This window comes from Pteropus medius, unplaced genomic scaffold (assembly GCF_902729225.1).
Source record: "Pteropus medius unplaced genomic scaffold, Ma_sr-lr_union100, whole genome shotgun sequence".
In the NCBI taxonomy this organism is placed as follows: domain Eukaryota; kingdom Metazoa; phylum Chordata; class Mammalia; order Chiroptera; family Pteropodidae; genus Pteropus; species Pteropus medius.
The window spans coordinates 11,721,195-11,743,234 of NW_024354500.1; the positions used below are offsets into that span (position 1 = coordinate 11,721,195).

The 22,040-nt window shown below is 35.1% G+C and overlaps 1 protein-coding gene across 1 annotated transcript in view; it reads left to right on the forward strand.

Moving 5' to 3' along the window:
• Positions 1 to 2,700: 2,700 nt before the first annotated feature.
• Positions 2,701 to 22,040, forward strand: part of ME1 (malic enzyme 1) — a 144,590-nt gene continuing 125,250 nt past the window's right edge. The window contains exon 1 of the mRNA XM_039852868.1: positions 2,701 to 2,997. Within this exon, the coding sequence (XP_039708802.1) occupies positions 2,920 to 2,997 (78 nt within the window). The 5' untranslated portion in view covers positions 2,701 to 2,919. The remainder of the gene's footprint in view (positions 2,998 to 22,040) is intronic.

Consider the following 22,040-nt stretch of genomic DNA (forward strand, 5'->3'; position numbering starts at 1 on the left):
ATTACCCTGGGGCTAGCCATCCCAGGAATTCAGCCACTTACATTTGACTCTAAACTTTGAGGGTGGGCCACCCTGGTAGACTTTCTTCCCTCTAATAAACTGAGCACTGGAATTCTCGACTTAGAACCCAGTAAAGTCACAAGTCTTTCCTTCATAGGGAAATACACCAAGGACCAGGCATGTTGAGATTTTCAACTAAAAAGAAAAAATCAATTTGTTGTACACAGGAATGTGCTTTTTGTGTGAATACAGAAACCATTTTGCTACATTTTTTTTTTCTATTAGATTACCTTTTTTTTCTCAAGAAAGTAAAACATTTGAAATGCTGTATGTGCTATTAGGTATTTCTTGAATTTTCTGTATAGGTGTACCTCTTATTGCACTTTATTGTGATTCACAGATGTTGCTCTTTTCTTCTTCTTCTTCTTCTTCTTTTTTTTTTTTTTTTTTTAACGAATTGAAGGCAAAATCCTCTACTAGCAAAAAGAGTATGGCTTGATTTACTGGGATACTCGCTTTATTCTGGTGGTCTGCAGTCCAACGTGCAGTATCTCTGTAGCATATACCCATACTTGAAATCTCAATGACATTAGATCAGAGTACTAAAATCATGTTTTCATATGGTTAGAGCTCTTTGGGCACTAAAATTTTTCAGAAGAAAAATCTGATTTTGACTGATTTTAGGTTTAGTATTCTCACTTGTGTAATAGAAACCTACAGGTTTCTAATCCCTTGGTTTGTGAATCACACCCATTCTTAATATTTTCGATTGTGTGCAGTGACTGCAATTTCTTCCAAGGAAAACTGAAGCAAGTTTATTTTCTATTTGTCTTCCCCCTCCTTTTTTTGGCAATGAAACCTAACCTTATAAATAATTAAATAGTACTGAAAAATTTGGTGTTTTGGCTAACATTTATGTGGAAAAATAAGTTCTTCCCTGTATTCTTGGAACTGAACTTGAATATACAAGATGGTTTCCCCAGCTAGGCTTTATACTGTTACCATTCAAAATAACTGGAACTCTTTTCATAAGAGAAGTAAACACATGGAAGAGAGATGTGAACCTTACATGCACTGGCAAGGTCTTGTAATTCCTTTATAATGATGGCTTGGAGGAAGAGCCCACACACTCTTTTTGGACTACTCCCTATATTTACATCAACTTTCCTATATGTAGATATTATGTCACAGAAACAGGAATAGACAAGCAATAGAACTAACTTAGGAGCTGCATTATAACAAGGTTCTGTTGTACAAACATTTTTGTTTCTTCTTTATCTTCTGTTGGGTTCCTAGGCCTGTTGTTAAACTGTTTTTGTTTCGGATAAAGCACTCTAATTGTAATATGCCTCAGTTAATTTAAGAGAGTGACTTTGTAAAGAATACCTTCTTTTCACATGTTGTAGGGTTAATTATTTATAGATTACCAAAATTCACAGTGAAAAGTGTTATTTAAATGCAAGGAATGTTTTTAAAGAACTCCGGATGCCACTAAAATGTTCTCTAAAGAAAACAACTGATTCTAGATAATTCAAAGACTAGGCCTAAGAAACTTCTGGGTATAAATATGCCCCCAAACCAATTACGATAACAAATCTTTCTGATAAGAAAAATAACATGATTAGAAATAAAGAAGACACTGTTTGGATGTGTGTCTAGTTCGTGGATACATAGAACCAACAAATAATCAATCCCAAACACTATTTTTGTAATATTAGGTAGAGATGACTAGGGCAGAAACTAGGATTCCTATTTAACTGAAAAGGAAAATGGGGCACAGAAATCTTTATAGTGTTTGTCATTGTTGTGTCAGACACTCCTTTTGGCTCTGATCTGACTATTCCTTCATATCTTGAAACTTCAAGTATAAATATCAATAAAAACAGAATTCTAGCGCTATAACATCATTCTGACTCTCTCATTTTACCAAAGAAGAAACTGAAGTCCTTAAAAACTGAATCACTCATTATTCAGAGAGAGGTTCTTAAACATCATGGCTTCTAGAACTTACTAAAATTATATACAAGATAAATGTGACTATTGGGCCCTGACACATTTGCACTCTAACACACCTTGCCTCTTATTCTAATGACATTAAAATTCTCGTGGATAATCTCCAGAGAATCATGCGATGTGGCGCCTGCGCTCTCCTTCTTGCCTTTTTCCCAGTTTCTACTTGGGCCTGGGCTTTCTGGGTCAAGGTTGGTTTCCTCCTTGGCATGGCTGGCACCCAGAACTGTGGATAGAGTTCTTCGAAAAGAGCCTAACTGGAAGGGAGAAATCAAGTCTGATTCTCTTCCGTCAGTTGGGGTTTTATGCAAACAATCCCTGGGTCCCCTTCCGAGCGTCAGCAGCAGCCCTCTCCCACATCCCTGCGGCTCTGGCTGAGGGGCCACCTCTAGCAGAGGTGATGGCGCCCGCGAGGCCAGGGGGCCAGGCGGGGGAACCTGGCTCTACCCCCCACGTGTGTCTGGGGTGAGGAGAGCATTCTGTACACAACATTTAAACACGTCCCACATGGAGACGGGCTCGCACAGTTGTGACTGTAAGCGATGGTGAGGTGGGGGCGCTGCAAGGGCAGGGGAGCGGCTCTGGCGGCCGCCTCCTCTCAGGCATAGCGGCGCGGTCAGGGCCGCGCTCTTCCTCCTCCTCACTCGCCGGCTCGGCAGATCTCCTGACGTGACTCGGCGTTTCTCACAGGCTGTCCTGCAGCGCACACCGACTTCTCGCCGGCTCCTCCCGCCGTGTCCACCCCCTCTCGCCACCCATATCCGCCCCCAGCCCCGGGCCCTTCTCCTGCGCCGCCGCCGCCGCTGCCGCAGTCGGAGCGGACGTCCCAGCTGCATCCACCGCCCACACCGCGCGTGCCCTGCGTGCTCCGCGTTCCGGCCGGACCCCGCCGCACACCGTGCGCTCGCCATGGAGCCCGAAGCCCCCCGCCGCCGCCACACCCACCAGCGCGGCTACGCCGTGATACGGAACCCCCACCTCAACAAGGTAAGCCCGCAGTCGGCCTCCCGGCCTCTCCGGGTCAGGGTCCGCCACCTCCCACGGGTCCCCTCCACTGCGAGCCGCCCCTCCGCCTGCTTCCCCGCGGACGGAGCCCGCCGGGCGGCCCAGGGCCTTCAGGGCGACCTCCGTGCCTCCGCCCATGAAGGGGCTGCCTACTCGAGTCTGTGCCTGGGAGGGTGATGCGAGGGTGGTGCTGGTGCCTCCGCACCTCAGCATCCCGCTTTGGGACAAGAGAAGACGAAACTTGTTTATAATACTTTTTGGCTTCTCTTCTCCAGAGCAAGAGCCAAGGTAAAAGAAAGTAGTATCAGGAAAAGTATGTGCAACGAGTGCTTTTGTGAAGGTGGCAGCTAGGCTGGTAGGGCAGCCTCGTTGTGCCACCCACTAACTACTCAGTGTGGCAACTCTTGGAGGCTGCTTGAAGAGAAGTGGCCCTGCTGGTCCAGCCCGGACAGAAATGTGTTCTGAGAGCCTTGGATCTCATTAACAACCTCGAAGTCAAGACCTCTTGGTTTCTGGAGTGACACATTTAAGAGTCTGGGAATGCATGGTGGATGGCTTCTGCCTTGGACACTTTGCATAGAAGGCCTGGTACAAAAACCCTGTTCTAGACGCGGGACTGTGTGAATAAAGACCTTTCTATGTTTTGACTCTGCCCTTCTGAAAATTAAGAATTTTTTTTGTTTTAGATCTCTCTTTTTATTAAAAGGAGATTTCAGTGTACACTCTGTTCAGTCCCTTTTTTCAGATCCTGGTAGCATTCCATTTTTCTTAACCAGTAATGCTGTATAAACACCTAAGATTTTTCTCAAATGAGGAACACCTTAGAATTTATAATTTTGCTTATCCGGATGCTAAGCATTCGCACTTACTTTATAGCCAGGTTTGTCTCTGGATTGTTCCTTTTCTGTATGGGTGTGCTTTTGACATTTCCTTTTTATCTAGTAAATGGGAAGTACATCAGTAAGCACGGATCTGTTTAGTCATTTTGGTTGTCTCTTTAATAGACACCTTATTTCATTAAGAACCGAATCTCAGCTTTCCTCCAGTCATATGGTTGGTGATTTGTTGATCATTATTAATGGCTTGAAGACTTGTGATTGCTTTTATTTAATAAATTATAGTTACTGTGAGTTATTTTCGATTTTTGTGGTGACAGGAAACTTTTACAAATCTATGATTATTTGATATTTGTGGCCGCAGAGCATTATGAAATTTTAAATATTTTTTAAATGAATTTAATTACTAGCTTGACTTTTTTCTTCCTTTTTATTATTCTGCAGGTTGGGGCTTGTTTTCAGTAGAACAAAGGTAACATTTGATGTGACAAAACAATTTGTGACTTTCATGTGTAGCTGCCTTCCATTTATGACCAAGTAATGGTCACCACTTAAGAAGGACCACATGAGTTAGGTATAACCTGTTTGAATTTCCTCCAGTCAGGGGCAAATGTGTCTGTTTTGAGTAGGTAGATGGAAAATGCAATTCTCGAGCAAGAATAATTATGCCTTTACTGTTTACATCAAGAATATATGATATTAAAACCCTTTTGACTCCTGTTCACCAATAAGGATTAATTTCTACTTAAGAAGGATAGAATCTCAAAGATTCTCCATCAAAGGAAGAATGGTGCAGCATTAATATGTTAAGAACATGTTTTTGATTTTGCAATTGAACTTTATTTCTACATAGTATCAAATTGGATTTAAAATCTAGTTCACCAGCTTTGGGGGGGTTAATGGAATAAGTTTTATTCTTTTTATTCAGTTCTAAGACAGTTGTGTGGTGCTTCAGGGAAGTAACAATGTCTTCATATGCACTATTAAAACCACAGCTGTGAGACCTTCTTGGTCTGCCCTGCACTGAAGATTTTTGGGTCTTTAAGTTTGCTAGTACCCCGAGAATTTTTATTGATTTTTGTGATAATCTTGGCTCCAAAGTAACACTAGTATTTCTTACCCTACTATATAACACGGCAGCCTGTCACCTGGCTGCACAAAGACTTCTTCAACCATACTCATACCTATCTTCATCACCCTACCTTTTGAGAAATTGCAAGTTTCACTGGTTTTATTTTCAGTATGTCTGTCCTACATCTAGGTATGAGAGAACTATCTTCATCAGTTAGCATTTTCTTTATGTTACTTTTCTGTTATCCAAGTATGTATAATATGTTATTATTTATATTGAATATAAAATCAATTTGTCAATGAGGCTTACCATCTCCAAATTTATTTCATTAGTTCCCCAATTTAGCCTTGCACTTAAAATATATTTGCTGAATCTCTTATCACTTTACTTTTTGTCTGTGTGTGATTCCTACAATTAAAATGTCATTAGTTGATTTAGTAATGATCTCTCTCAAGAAGACTTTCCTAATTATCTTCGTCCTATTATCATTACTTAACATCTCTGTTTTTTATGTATGCAGTTGTAGCGTGTCATTTTGTATTTATTGCATTGTTTTTTTCTTATTTTATTTTGATTGTTATAGGGCAGAAATCATAACAATACAGAATTTTTCTCAGTGAACATTAAATAAATGTTTATTTAATGAATGAATGAGCCATGTTTTTATTTCTCTTAGCCTTCCAAACAGCCAACTTTTAAAGCAAGTAGCTTTTAAAGTGGTGCTTTGGGCATTATCGTAAGGCATTTATCATCCTTAATGGAATGTCTTGAACGTAAATTCTCATTGAAGTCTAAAGCTAAGTTGACTCCCTATGCTATTATATTGTGTAATGGAATACAGTTAGAAAAGTTGGACCTTGTTTTAAGTTTGACCATCCCATGACATTTTAATTACTTGCTGGATAACATTAGGGAGATACTTAATTTTGGTAAAAATCAAGGTTAACAGTAGATGTGATCTGGATTAAAACAAAACAAAAACTTAAGAGAAATAGGATCTTTTTTCTTTGGTAATAATTCATGTATGATTCTTACTATTTGCTTATACTCAAATACACATCATTCTAAGTAGGATTTCATCACAGCATTTGGGAGAGTACTTCTACCTCACACTTGTGAGATTCAGTAACTTTCTGTATAAAGCTCAAACTATTTTGAAGTACTTGTCTTTGCCTGTGTTATATGTGCTATATAATTTAATGTTTAATGTCTAATTTAATGTTTTAATGTTTAATGTTTATGATTTTCAAGGATACCTTCTGATTTAGGTGAATTGTGTTTGAAATTTTTTCTCAGGAATTTTCATGTGGTTAGTAGTGATGTTTCATAAATCGCTCTTCAAAATTAAAATTATACACAATAAAAATCACACTTATCCTTTATTTCTGAGTTTATTAGTTTGCTTTATCTATGCAATTGTAGAAAACACTAATAGATAGTTTTATCATAATTAACTTTTGCTTACATGGTTTCCATATCTTTAAGATTAAATAATAACATGAGCTACAAGTAAATCTCCAAAAGACATCACTTTTTAATATTTTAGGCAGTTTGATCCAGTTTGTTAGTGATAGTGTTTTATCAAAGTCCGTTTGGTCAACATTATTAACTGTTAAATCTAAAAATTAACTTCTGGGCAAGTGTTTTTGTAGGTGTTTGTGTCCTGGCATGTCTAGATCTAGTTGGAAGTGGTGTAGGGAAAAGAGAAACAAGTTTCATGACTATGAAGGAAAGGTACCTTAAACTTCTTCTTCTTCTTCAATGTGAAGTATACCAGAATGAATCATTCAGAAATTTTCACCTACTACAGTTCTCTGGAGTTGCCTCAGCAATATGAGAAATGACATATTACATAACTGAGAATCCCACTGATGGGAAGGCTGTTGTAATGAAGATGTACAGTCAGCTGCTTCCATACCTATCTATTACTTTGCTGCGGCTGAGACAACAGTGATAGTATAGGATAGCACAAACCAAAATAATATGTTCTAATGAGTAGAAAGGTGAATTTGATTTGAGAACTCAAGACTGGTGATATGGAGTACAGAAAATATTGAAGAGAGGAATAGGTTTGAGATTTTTCATTTTTGTATTCTGATTTCCTTCTAACTTTTAGGCAAGTATGGGAAATGTGATGCAATGAAATGAACATTCTAAGATTTTATGTCTAGAAGAAATAAGCACAAGTCTTAATTCTTCCAATTAGCAGTTTTGAGATTTTTGAGATTTTCTTAATTAGCTTCAGTTACTGTCCTTGGAAAATAGAGTGAAAATTTCATCAATTTACCTTTTTTTTTTTTTTAATTGAATAGTTACTTATTCAAAACCCGTTGTATGCTAGGTAATATTCTGGGTGCAGCAGATATAGCAATGAATAAGATTCCTGCTGTGAGTCTACTTATATTTTCATTGTAATGTGATTTCTGTCTTTTCTTCACTCATGTATTTGTAAGATTATTTGAAATAGTGCATATTAATTTTTTTCTAAGTTATGTATTATAAAAAGTTTATTCTTGCAACTAATTATTAATATGATAGTTCACTGTTATATAGAGAGTCTGAACTCATAGCTGGAACAATTATAAAGTACATTTTTTAGTATATTTACCCCCTTCTCTCAAATTTTTGATGATGGGATTGTATTCTTTAATTTATAAATTTATAGTTAAAAATGTATCTGGGAGAGATAGATTTACATTTTACTCAGAGTCATATAAGTGAGCTTGACCGATATCATATGACCTTTGTAATCTTTCATACATTTTCACAGAATGCCAAGTATAGGTTGAAGAATGTCCTTGTGAAAAAAAGTAAAAAGAAAGCTTTTTGTTTCTCAGTACTCTGCTCACAGGGTATAAAGGCTTGGAAGTATGAAAGAACATGACTTGTTAGAGAAAAGTAAAGGTATGCCCTGGGTAGTTAGAATTATTGAGATAAGAGGAAGTGAATTTCCATGACACAAAATTTGAAGTTCCAGTGGTGTGAAACCGGCCTTTACTTTATTCTTTTTGCTTTTGGAAATAATCAGTTACTCTGACAAAACAAATACATGAACTATTTTCCAATAGTTTTCAAAATCGACAAGACCAAATACTGTTATATAATCCCCCCTCGTACATATGAGATACATTCTAAGACCCCTAGTGGATGCCTGAAACATTGAATAATATAGAATTCTATTTTTATCTTGTTTTTCCCTATACATGTATACCTTTTCACTTAAAGGAAGCACTTAACAGCTTCTCTTTGACATATCTGAATTGCCAGGATTGGGGTCATTGCGCTTTGGGGCCATTTTTAAGTAAAATAAGTGTTACTTGAACACAAGCACTGCGATACCTCCATCTGATAACCAAGATGGCTGATAACCAAGATGGCTACTAAGTGACTAAGAGGTGGGAGTGTATCCAAAGGGATGACTTCATGTGCTGTCGGGACGGAGTGGGCCTCTCAAGATATCATCACACTACTCAGAATGACACACAATTTAAAACTAATGAACTGTTTATTTGTAGACATTTCTATTTAATATTTTCAAACCTCTGTTGACTGTGGGTAACGAAAACCATAGAAAACAATGCTGTGGATAAGGGGTGACATCTGTAGACTTAAGATTGCCTGATTTGGCCTGTTTATTACTTTATTATTTATTTTATGTTATCGAACCAACTCAATAAACTGTTGACCGTATATGGATCCAGAACTGATCATCAGATATGTTACAATCCATTAGAACTAATTTGTGATTATTTCTAACTTAAATAGTTAAGAAATTTTTTTAGATGTGGGGTCAAAGTGTAAAGTGTGATTGTTTATATTCTAAATAATAATATTTAAAATATATTATTGCTTATATATTACACTTTACCTGTTTTTAGCATAATTTTTATAATGTAGTACAGGCATACCTTGTTTTATTGTGACTCACTTTACTGTGCTTTGCTTTATTGTGCTCCATAGATATCATTTGTTTACAAATTGAAGGCCCTCCACCAGCAAAAAGATTAGTCTTGTATTAGGAGACTTGCTTTATTGTGGTAGTCTGGAACTGCACCTGCAATATTTCTGAGGTGTGCCTATATACTTTAAAACAAAGAATTATTGCCTTAAATAAATTTAGAGGATTTAAAACATCAGTATTTTCCTTCGGGCTCTGAAGATATATCTTAGCCATCAACTAAACTGTTTTCAGATGCTTGCTCTTTGAGTTTAAAGAGAAGGGATAGACATTACGCCTTTAAGTTTCTGTAGTTTAATCTGGTAGTTTGAGAAGTCAATATAATAATGAATAATGTTCCTAAAAACATGGGACTATAACTATTAGAGCTTCTATACTAATAAACAAACCCTAGACCTAAGATGCTAGGATTGATTTTTTTTTTTTTTATAATCAAGTAATGGTTGAGTAAGAACATCAGCAAAAGTACTGTGTACATATGAATGTTCAGGATTACATCATGAGTATCTCTGGAGTAGTTAAATTCTACATTGTCTTGTTAAGACCTGAGATATGGAAACCAAAGGAGTCCTAAGACTTCATTATAATATTAGGGCTAGGCTGTTTAGAATATATTAAATACATTTAAATAATCTATTCACAGAGTCCTCTAAGATATTTTCAAACTTTTTTGATTGTGACATAGTATACATATACATGATATTTGTATAAACATATTGTTATGGGCTGCATTATGTTCTCCCCAAAATCATATGTTGAAGTCTTAATCTCCAGTATCTCAGAATGTAACCATGTTTAGAGATAGGACCCTTTAAGGTGATAAAGTTAAAATCCGTCTTTAGGGTAAGCCCTCATACAGTATGACTGATGTCTTTATAAGAAGAGATTAGGACACACAGAGGAAAGATCATGTGAAGACAAAGAGAATTCTGACAGTCACCTATAAGGCAATAAAGAGAAGCCTCAGAATGTAAGCAACCTTGCTGACATCTTGGACTTCTAGCCTCTAGAACTGTGAGAAAATAAATTCCTGTTGTTTTAGCCACCCAGTCTGGTACTTTGTTATGCCTGCTATCCTTAGCAAACTAATACACTCATGTAATTGAAACAAAATTTCATAACACAGTACTTTCCTTTGCTGTGTTTAATGCACTCTTGTAGTATTTATTCTTTTTCAATGAAAAAAATATATTGGTTGTGATTCACTAGTGAATTAAAATTCGTAGTTTAAAAAAATTCTGCTCTATGACTTAAGTAGTGCATTCATATACCTGGGAAGATTAATATATAGTAGCTTTCTTTTCTGTGTCTTAGTGTTATATATGGGGCTCCACTTTACCTTGGCAGTATTGGCCCTTTTGTTTTTCCATCTCATGCCCAAATTGAGGTATCTTTTAAGTTAATAATTTTGAAACTGTGAGAACATTACTATTGTTACTAATAGTGGTAGGTCTGGTTAGTCAGAAAAACCATAAGCCTTTACATGTCCAAAAGAAATTGAAACTTGGTTAATGAGCATTTTTGTAGACTTTTAAAATTTTTGCTTATTCAAAATCTTGCTTATATTTAAATTTTACATATGGTAATTATAACAATAATATGACAGAATTGAGAGCAAACATATTGGTCGTATCAATAAAGATAAATGAGAATAACTCACCTATATATAAAATTGTTTTCATAAAGTTTCACAAAGCACAAGCAAACTATGCTGTATATAAGGAATACATTGAGAACAAATTGTTACAGAAAGGCTAAAAATAAAGATATGGGAAAATGCAAAACAGCCAGAAATCAGTTATCCTGACATCAGACAATGTAGAATTCACATCAAAAAGCATGAAATGTGACAAAATATTCTATATAATGCTGAAAGTACAATTCTGAATGAAGTTATAACATCTCTGCACCAAGTAACACAGTAGTCACCTTCATAGAAAAAGACACTGCAAGACATGCAAAGAGAAATAAAAAACATACTAATAATAGAAAACTTTTAACATATTTTATTCAGTGCAGACACAAAGGGATAAAAAATTCCCTACAGAAATTCCTCAAATTTCTGATGAAATTTATGTTTTTACAAATCATGAGAAAATTTAGTTGAGAAATTGGGAAAATGCAAAAAAGTATTATAATCTTCCTTTGAGACTCAAAGCTTAAACAACAGAGACATTACTGATTAGAATCATCCAATGACATAAATCATAGGAAAGAGCTTGAAATGAGACATGTAGAATCAGGTTAAGGTCAACATTTCCTGGATCTTTACAGGAACATGTAGGTAAGAAGCCATGTTAATCTAATCAGTCCATTTTGCTTGTAGTTGTTGCCAATTGACGGTGATATCTGTGTTTAGACCCTTTATACTTAAGGTAATTATTGATATGTTTGGATTTCTCTCCACCATTTTATTAGATGTCTATTCCTTCTGTTTTTCATTCCTTTCTCCTTTTCTGCCTTCTTTTGTATTGTTTGAATATTTTTATTATCCCATTACGATTTACCCACTGAGTTTTGACAACATCTCTTTGTACAGTCTTTTATTTTTAATACTTGTTCTAGGATTATGATATACATAACTTTTCACTATTCACTTAAAGTGAACATTTTATCACTTCAATTGGAATGTGGAAACTTTACCATCATACAGGTCTCATTACTTTCCTCTGTTTATGTTATAGTTATCATATTTTTTATATCCACTTATACCTCCATACATGTGTTTAATAAAATTTTTAAAAATGAGATATAATTGACATATAACATATTAGTTTCAGATATACAACATGATGATTTGAATTTTGTATGTATTGCAAAATGATCACAATAAGTCTAGGTAAAATCTGTCACCAGACGTAGTTACACAATTTTTTTCCTTGGGATGAGAACTTTTAAGATTTACTCTCTTAGCAACTTTCAAATATGTAATGCAGTATTATTAACTATATTCACCATGACGTATTTATTTTATAACTGAAAGTTTGTACCTTTTAACCCTCCACCCATTCTGCCCTTCCTCCTGATCTTTCTCCTCTATAGCTATGAGCTTGTTTTTTTTAGATTCTACGTATAAGTAAGATGATATGGTATTCGTCTTTCTCTGTCTGAATTTTCTTAGCATAATGCCCTCATGGTTCATCTATGTTGTCACAAACAGCAAGATTTCCTTTTTTTACATGGCTGAATAATATTCTATTAGTTTCCCTTCATCTAAGAATGTCTTTATTTCACTTTTATTTCTGAAGGATATTTTCACCAGTTACAGAATTCTGGGTTGACAGCTGATTTCCTTCAACACTTTCAAGATGCCATTCCTCTTTTCTTGGCTTCCCTTGTTTCTGACAGGAATCTACAGTCATTTGAATTGTCGTTTTTCTCTGGCTCCTTTAAAGATTTTTTTTCTTTCACTTTTAGTTTTCAACATTTTGAATATAATTTTTCCAGGTTTGGATTTCTTCGAGTTTATCTTCTTGGGGTTTGCTGAGCTTCTTGAATTTGTAATTTATGTCTTTTTCCAAAATTGGTAAGTTTTAAGCCATTATTTCTTCAACTATTTTTTCTCTCTCCTCTCCTTTTGGGATTCTGTTGATAAAAATGTTAGGCCTTTTGATATTGTCCCAGAGGTCCTTGAGGCTTTGACTTTTTTTTCAGTCATTTTTTTCTTTCATTTTATAGATTGATTAATTTCTAATAATCCATCTCAAGTTCACTGACTCTTTGCTCTCACACCTCCATTCTCTTCTTGAGCCCATTCAATGAGTATTTTGTTATTGTGTTTTTCATTACTAAAATTTTTATTTCTTTTTATAGCTTTTATTTTTTTGCCAAGACTTTGTATCTTTCCAGTCATTTCAAAAGATTTTACCTTTATGTTTTGGGGCATGGTTATAATAACTGATTTGAAGTCTTTGATAACTCTATTACCTGTATCTTATCAGGATTAGTGCTTTTTGATTATCTTTTCCTTTTAGAGTTAACATTTTCCTGTTTCTTTGTATGCTGAGTAATTTTGCATGTGTCCTGGACATTGGCTTAGCTTGAATGTCTAGGCTTTAGTTAAGTCCTAAGGGGAATCCTGTTCTTTTTAGTTTTAGAAGTCACTCAACCTGGTTAGGTCATTTCTCAAGTTGGACTCACCTTCTGTAGGTTGTGGTTCCAATATTAATTTTGTTTTCAAAGCCAACTTTGTACTGCTATTTAGATCTGTTCATCGTGTGTACCTTCTAGTGGCCACTGTGGGATCTGTGTAGCGGTTTACTCCACATTTAGTTCGCAAAGCCTTTGGTATGCTGCTTAAGGTCAGATCTATGCATATGTAGCTCAGAGCTGAGCTAAGGAGTTCATATACAACTTTATGGGATTGCTCTCTTGAGTTCCCTTCTTCCTGTGATCTCTCTGATACCATCTGTCTCCTTGAGCCCCTTCCCCCTCCTCCCTTACCAGTTGACTAGTCAGAAAATGAGGCCTTTAGTTTCCTCACTCAGCTGTGTACTTCCATCAGCTACATTTGGATCTAGGGCCAAATGTGGAAGACAGAGAGAAAACAACAAGCATTTGACTCATGATCATGGGACCATTGCTCCTCTGATTAAAAAGAATGATTTTCCTACCTCAGAAATTTAGGCATCTGTGGTACCCATGTTTCTACAATCCACTTTGGTATTCTTGGGGCTGGGGCTAGAGAAAATTAAAAATAAAAATGGATTTCCCTCTTCTGTGAGCTTTAAGAATCAGCTCCTTTTCCTGATTCTTCTACCAGCAAGAGAAAGCTTCTCTTGGCACTCTTTTGTCAGCAGTCAGTTGCACTTCCAGCTTTTGTGCTGCTTTTTGAGTCAAGGCTAGTTGATTATGGAAGGTTAAAAAACAAATCCAGGACATGCGAGAGGGCAGAACTCTAGGAGACTCATCTTTGGTTTGGTGGTATCTTGGATTCTGGTCTTCTTCCCCAGTTCTTCTGTTACCATTTACTTTTCAGAGTCTTCAGATAGCTCTAAATGCATTCCGTATGAGGTTTATAGTTGGATTCAGTGAGAGAGATAAGATCAAGTGTGCTTACTCCATCTTGTACAGAACCAGACCCTCATATTGTTATTTTTAGGGTGCAAATGTGTGAAACTCAATCTAACTTAACTTTAAGTTTTAGGGGGAAAAATCAGAGAATCAGATCTCAAATGTATATTTATCCCCCCTCCCCATTTTATTGGGTATATATTTGCTATAGCAAATCAACATTAATAATAAAAGTTATACTGTAGAAAATGGTTCATGTTAGATAAGAACTCTGGGTAAGTTATAAAATATTTGTATTCTAAAGATTCAGAAAGATATTTGGCCTTTTAATTATCTGTACTTCACTGCTGTTTCTCTTCATGCTGTGATGGAGAAAATACTACAGAAATTGCAAGGTTCAAAATTTTTTGGTGGAGGGTGGCTAGGGGTTTTATACTAGTTTGTATTGTAGCTTTATCTTTCAACATATTTGCTCACATGACCTGGAATATAGTGAATAACATTCTGTAAAGTTTGTTGAATGGATAAATGAGGGCTAATTCTTGAAGTAACATAGTTCTGTTCTACCTTCTAGATGTTATTAGAATCTCTCTTCAGGTCATATTTTTCTTTGTGGGATGAATATGCTGTTGGATGTTGGAGAATGTCTTTCCTTTAGTGGGCAAAGGATGACCAGTGTATCATTTAGGATTAGGTTTTGTTACATATCACAAAAAATAAAACAGCATTGAGTTCATTATAGTTTATTTCTCTCTCACATATAGGCAATCAGATTGACAGTCTAGGGCTGTTTGGTGGGTCCACAGTTATCAGGAACATTACTGCTCTACTATATTCAAGATTACTTCATGGTCCTACTGATTGTAAGTATGTAGGTATTATATACTCATTCCAAGCTGACCACTGGAATAAATGAGAGAAACACAAGAAAACTCACCTTGCATGGCGTTAGTTCTCTTTATGGAGCCTTCCCCACGTCTCACATAACACTTCCACCTACACGCATTGTATAGAACTCAGTCATTCGGCCACTTCTAACTACAGGAGAATCTGGAATTGTAGTCTTTTATCTGATGCATTGCTACTCCCAAATAAAATTAGGGTCCTCTTGCTGGTGAGCAAGGGGCTAATTGCCTCTTATGGTAGGCAATTAGCAATCTCTGCCATAGACAGAGCTGCAAGAAACTTATGTATAAAGATTTAATGAATGTAAATAATATGATTACGATATTCTTGGAGATTGAGATAAATGGTTTTAATAGTTCTTAATATTGTAATAGCTTTACAGATTCACTGTATAAAAATAAAAAGATACAAAAATGTGAAGTTTGTCTCCCTCCTACTTCTGTTCCCCAGCTAGCTGGCTCCCCTTCCTACAGGCAACAACTTTGTCTGGTGACCAGTGTTTCCTTTATAAACTAGAAATATTGAAAGACGTGTATTTTTTAAAGTTAATTTTCATAAATGTTATTAATGTAGGGCATGAATCATATGCCCTTGGTGTAGTAGGTAGGAGGTAGTGTTATGAAGAGAAATATTGCAGTTAGGAGTATGTATGTATGTGACTCATATGGAGACATGGAAAATAGATTGAGAATCATGATCCCAGACTGAACCCTCTGTCATCTGCCTGGTACTCTGAAACTGGTTCTAAAGCATTGTTTTTACTTTCTTAACTGAGCTAGCCTTAGTGTGGGGAGTCCTTAATATGGTGCATAACAAATATTGTGGGTGAGTGCTGTTAACTCACTTATAGCATTTTCATGAACTAGGTGTAACTAGTTAGGAAAAGATTTGGGTCTTCCTACTGGTCTTAGGATAAAGTTTTAAACTTTACCTGGGTAACAAGGACTTGCCTACTCTGATTTCTGCCTGTCTTCTTAGTGTCATCTTTCAGCATTCTTCTTACAGTCGGTGCAGTTTCCTTCCCTATGCTTTTTCAAAGAAGCCAAGCTTCTGTGAATCAGAGTTTATGCCCCTGCTCTTTTCTGTACTACCACCTCCAGCTTTTCACCCGTTCAATTCCTACTCTTTTACATGTCCTTCAAATCTCATTTTAACATCACTGCTCAATGAGCTCTTCCTTTTTAACCCTCTAAATTGTTAGATCTTAAGCTTCCCCCTCCCATACTTATCATTTTATTTATTGTGTAGCTATATATTATCCTGTTAAATTCTCTAGGTCGTAAGCTTCATAAGGCTGTGGACTATATTTGTTTAGTGCCTGTAAACATTATGAGCATTCACTCAACAAATATTTGTTGAAAAAAAACAACAAATATTTGTTTTTGAAAAAAGAGGGAACCCCTCTTGCCTCACTGCCTTCAATCTTGGACATTGGTTTTTTTCCTGCCATTGGACTTGAACTGAAACATCGGCGCTTCCTGGTTCTCTAGCCTCATAGCCTTCACAGTAGACTATATTGTCAGCTCTCCTAGTTTCTCAGGCCTTTGGAGTTGGACTGGACTACACTTTTGGTTCTCCTGGGTCTCTATGTTGCTTACTTCAGATAGGAACTTGTCAGCCTCTGTAATTGTATGAGCCAATTCATTAAATAAATTTCTTCATACCTATGATATATATATACAAATACATCCTATTATTTCTGTTTTTCTGGAAAACCCTGACCAATAAAGAGAACTCAGTTTTCTCTAAAGGAACTGTAAGAGGAAACACAACATCTCTGAAAATCTCAACTATGGATCTGAAGTAAGAAAGCCATCTTGTGGTGTTTCTGGGAATGTCATGTTGATATGTGAAGTCCATATCCCTTAGGAAACTGAAGCATAGTTTTCTGTAACAGTTCTTAACATATTTTGTGCCAAAAGTCCCCTTTGGAAATTTGAAGTCTATGGACTCTTCAAAGCAATGGGTTTAAATAAATAGAATACATAGTATTATAAAAGAAACAAATTATAATGAAATGTAGACATCAAAATATTTTTAAAATATGTGATATCGTAAGACTTAAATAGCAAGGCAATGTACTTACATATTTGTGATTTCATTTTAAAACTTATTGTTAGTAACATAAGCATTTATATAACACATTATAATTTACATAGGGTGCAAAAATCCCTGATCTCATTTTATCTTCCTAACAACCAAACGAAGCACAGATAACATATACTGTGTCTTCTATAAATCTTTGATTACTCTTATTTAGTAGATACAGAAATTGAGAGTCTCCATTTAACCCCAAACACTTGTTCAAAAGTCACAGTGTTAAATAATGTTAAATAATATCTACATATGAATCATACTTATATCTAAACTAAACAGTATGATCTTTAGACTTATTATGTTGAAATGAATACATGTTTACTGGTGAAGTATTCATGTAAATTTAAAGCATATGGATTGTTGCAACCTATAATATACCAAAAATGTACCGAACAGCCGCCTACAACAAAGAATTATCGTGTCCAAAATGTTACTAGTGCCGGGTTTGAGAAACCCAGGTTTAGATGCAGGTACTTTAAAAAATCTTCACAAGCTCTGATGCTTATGTTGGTATGTAGTTATGTCTTATTGTCAAACCAAGTTTATCTTGAACGCCTGCTTTACAGTCAATTTAAAAAGGTTAGTAGTGGATAATTTAAATAATTTTCTAATGTATGTGTGGAAAGCTCAATTATTTGAGAGACTGTAAATCAAGAGTACTCTTGTACTACTGCATATATAAAAAAATCTCATTTTGAAATGTGAGCATGATGGGTTGGCTATTCAAAATAGAACTATGTAGAACTGAACTACATGGAACTGAAAAGTTTAAGATTCATATATTTGTTTGTCCATTTTTTATTTAAAATTTATTGAGGCCCTGCTCCGTCTTAACAAGGCATTAGGGACTGGCTTACAAATGTGAATGAATAGCATAGTGCTTGTCCTCCAGAAGCAACAGAACTGGGTAAAACAGCAGTTAAGTGAAATAATGAAGTTATAGTAAGTTCCATGATAGAAGTACATGATGTTGTGAGAGCACATTGGAAGACATGTCACTAAACTAGAGAGAAGGAAAAGCCTTCTTGCAGGAGATCATCATTCAGGAATAAGCAAGGAACATTTACAAATTCACGTGCAATTTAATTGGTAATTATGTTGAATTGCTGTCTAATTTTCATACTCTGTACCTTCTGTCAGTTCAGAGTTAAGAAATTTCAAACGAAGACACAATAGATGATTATTTTGTAATCCCGATCTTTCTGTTTCTCTATTGAGAAATTGCTGTACATACTATCATAGGCATATTTAGAGGATTTTGCCCAGGTCACATATATAAGATTTTCTAGAATAGCGTAAATGTGCATGTGATTATTAGAGACTGTACTGGCAACTGGTATTAGCAATTTGGTTTGGATTATTCACACACATTTCATACTAGGATCTTAGATTTGGCTTTTTTTTTTTTTTTTTTAATCTATTTGTACCGTGATTTTACTACACCAGTCTTCTACTTAACAGGAACTTTTCTCTACTGGTTTGGCAACTTTGTGAAATTTCCCTTAAAACTTGTTTGGGGACAATAGCATTCCATCTTGTTGAAGGGATTTTGAAACCCTATTAATGATTTTAAGAGTTGTGTTTGAAAAAAATGCAGTGTTGACATTGATGGTTAACAATTTCTCAGTCTATTAAGGAACCTATAATGATCAGTAATCTGACTTAAGCGAGAAATACTTAAACTAATTAAACCTCTCATCTGATAGTTTAAAAATTCATTTGCTCTCTTAGGTGTAGGTGTTCTTTCTTTTTTTTTTAAATTAAGCAACATGTCACTTAAAACAGGGGTCTGTAACCCGCTGAGGACCAGTACCGGTCTGTGGCCTGTTAGGAACTGAGCTGCACAGCAGGAGGTGAGAAGTGGGCCAGCTAGTGTAGCTTTATCTGTATCTGCAGCTGCTCCCCACCTAGCATCACCACCTCAGCTCCACCTCAGATCATCAGGCATTAGATTCTCACAGAAGCACTGATCCCTGGTGCCAAAAGATTGGGGACCACTGACTTAAAATACAAAATAGTTAAACTTGTTTATTTATATCTTATAATTCATACCTAGATGAAGTAATTTTGGGTTGTTATTTTGCTATAAATTTTAGGGTATATAGGGTCACATGTACTTTAGATATTTTTATAATCATTACTTATAGTAGTTCGAATTACTTTATATTAGATATAAGTAAAAATTAACTGCTATGTAATGAAGCCAAATATTTTTTCTTAAAGAAGCTGTTGTTAATTTTGGTTTTAAATAATTATTTAAAATCTCTTAAAGGAGACTATTACTAGAGAATTTGATTAAATAGCTGAATGCATTCAAAATGATTATTTTTATATGATTATTTTTCTGATATAAACTTTTTTAGAAATGTATATTTTATCTAGCTGATGGTTTTTGAAGAAATGAGGTTGTATACCACCAGGAAAATTCTAAAAGTTATTATCTAGGTTGTCAATTAGAATTTAAAAAAAACAATTTTTCAAAGAGCAATTTTTTAGCACTCTGGAAGACTTGCAGGATGAACCCTTCAGTAGACTGTGTCCAGGACAAATTAGTATCACTTCTCTTTTTATAGATATAAACCATGCACATAAACTATGTTAATACATTTGAAAATACTATGATATTTAAAACTAAAGCTCAGTTTGATCTCTTTATTTCAGTATAATAAAAACACAAAGGCCCCTCTTTTTGTACTCTATGTATAAATAATTTCTCCCTGAAATTACCACAATTCTAAAACCTTTTGCATATGAAAATACCTTTTAGGACAGATGTGCCATACTATTGTATGTTACATTTATATAACAAATCTGTATGTAGTTCAGTTGAAATCATAAATTATGAAAAAAATTGGTAAATTCAAAGACAGATTTAATAGGATATTTTCAAATTTGGAGTGTGAAGTATATCAATTTGCTAAGCAAACTTTTACTCATTTAAATTATATTCTTTTCAAGTAAGGAGAAAGTTAGCTAGCTGCTGTATTGATTTCCCCTTACCCCCGCCTCCCCGCCTTCACTCTGTCAGCAATGTCACAAAGGTCTTTTGGTCCCCAACAGGACTGGGTATAAGGCCTGGAGATGACTTAGCAAACTCCTTCTGCAGTACTGAAAAAAAATAAAAAGAATTCAAAATACTTTTTTTCCATTATCAGTGCTCACTAGTGGCCTTAATAATGGAAAATTCCCCAGAGACTGATTTTATACAAAAGCCTTTTGAACTTAAATGTGTTTAGAAATTTAAGTCATGTCCATAAATGTTTATAGCTCAGGTTTTCTCTTTCAGTGGGGTCTTCACTTAGAAAACAGAACATATAATTACTTGTCTTGGGCAAGAAACATATTCCTTTTGAAATTTTCCACCCATAAAATGTGAATAATAAGATCTAGCCTCCTTTTTCATGTGGTTTTAGGAAGTATAAAAAAGAATACAAAGAAGAAAGTTAAAAACATTTGTATAATACAAGCCCAAATGCCATCTTCTCTGACTCCCAGTCTAGAGGCCCCCCCACCACACATCACTCTCCTTAACAGCTGCCAGTTTTTTATTTAAAGCAGCTCTCATTATCTAAATTACATTTTTTAATTTAATTGTTTACTTGGATATTTCCTGTTTCTCCAGCTACAATGAGATTCCATGCATAAAGGGATTTTTGTCTTCTTTTTTGCCATTGCATTGCCAGCATTTAAAATTGTCTTTGGCACATTAGACACTCAATAAATACACATTGAATAGTGATACCTTTTTATGTTGAAATCTGAATTGACTTTTTATATAAAGAGCCTAATAAAATTCAGTACAATGAAATTTACTCTTTTTGATTTATAATTCTGTTAGTTTTGACAAATGTTCAATGTTGTGTAACCAGTACCATAAATCAAGAATAATTCCTTCACTTGAAAAAAATTCCCTCTTGGTGCGTCTTTGTAGTCAACTCTTCTACTGTCTACTCCCGTGCCCCTTTGTAATCAAATATTCTTCTGTCTACTCTCAGGCTGAGAGAACTATTGATTTTTTTTTTTATATCCTATAATTTTGCCTTTGTCAGAATGAGATAAATCACACAGTATATGTAACCTTTTGAGTCTAGCTTCTTTCATTTAGCATAATGCATTTGAAATTCATCTGTTTCATGTTTCAGCACTTGTTTCTTTTTACTGTTGAGTAATAGTCTAGTTTTCAGATATAGCTTAATTGTTTCAAATTTTTTTTGCAATTATTACTTTCCACTTCTCTACTTTCTAAAAATCTTCCTTAGCAATTGTGTAGTTATAGCAAATCATTTCTAATTAGTTAATTCAACACATTTTTGTCGATTGCCTATGAAGTGGCAGGTTCTAGATACTGCGGATTCACCAGTTGAATAAAACATACAGCCATCTCTGCCCTAATATGCCTTTGGCTTCAAACATTAAAATTAATAAATCCTGTCATCATGAATTAATCATACATGTATAGATTTACTTATATTAAAGATTTTGTGATTTAGATAATGTTTTACTTTTTATCATTCAGCCTGATTATTTTTATCCATTATTCAGGGGAAAAATAAAGCAAATTACTGAAGTTCATTGGAAACATTAAAGATGGTTGGTGCAGAATATGGAATATATATGTTCTGTTTTTAATGGTAATAGTTTCTGCTAAATTACTCAGGACAAATTTTCCTTCTCAGTTATGTTTGCTTTGTGCAAACATAGTTTCTAATACAAGTCTCTTGTTATGCCAAGACTTTTGTTTTCATTTCTGCTTGATAGTCTCATTGTTCTCAAGAAGATATACATTGATTAACTTGTAGAGTCCAGAAGAATAGTTGTCCTCTTTGCTGCCCGTGGCAGTGAAACAGCATACCTACCATCCTGCTGTCTAGGGATCTACTCCAAAGCTTTTTTAAGGAGTAGAGAAAGTAAAAGGAAGACAGGAAAGGAGAAAACTGAGGTTGAGTTTAGAGTGTATGAGAACTCTTTTAGGGAATTAGAATTATATAGGTAGCCCGGAAACCTAATATGTGTATAGATGGCTAAACTTTTAACTACATGAAAGGCTCAGTAGAAATCAAATGAAAGTTAGAACTTACATGTATACTTGGGATATACTACCCTTAGTTGGATAAGCCCTGTAGGATAACCCTAAGGTAAAAAT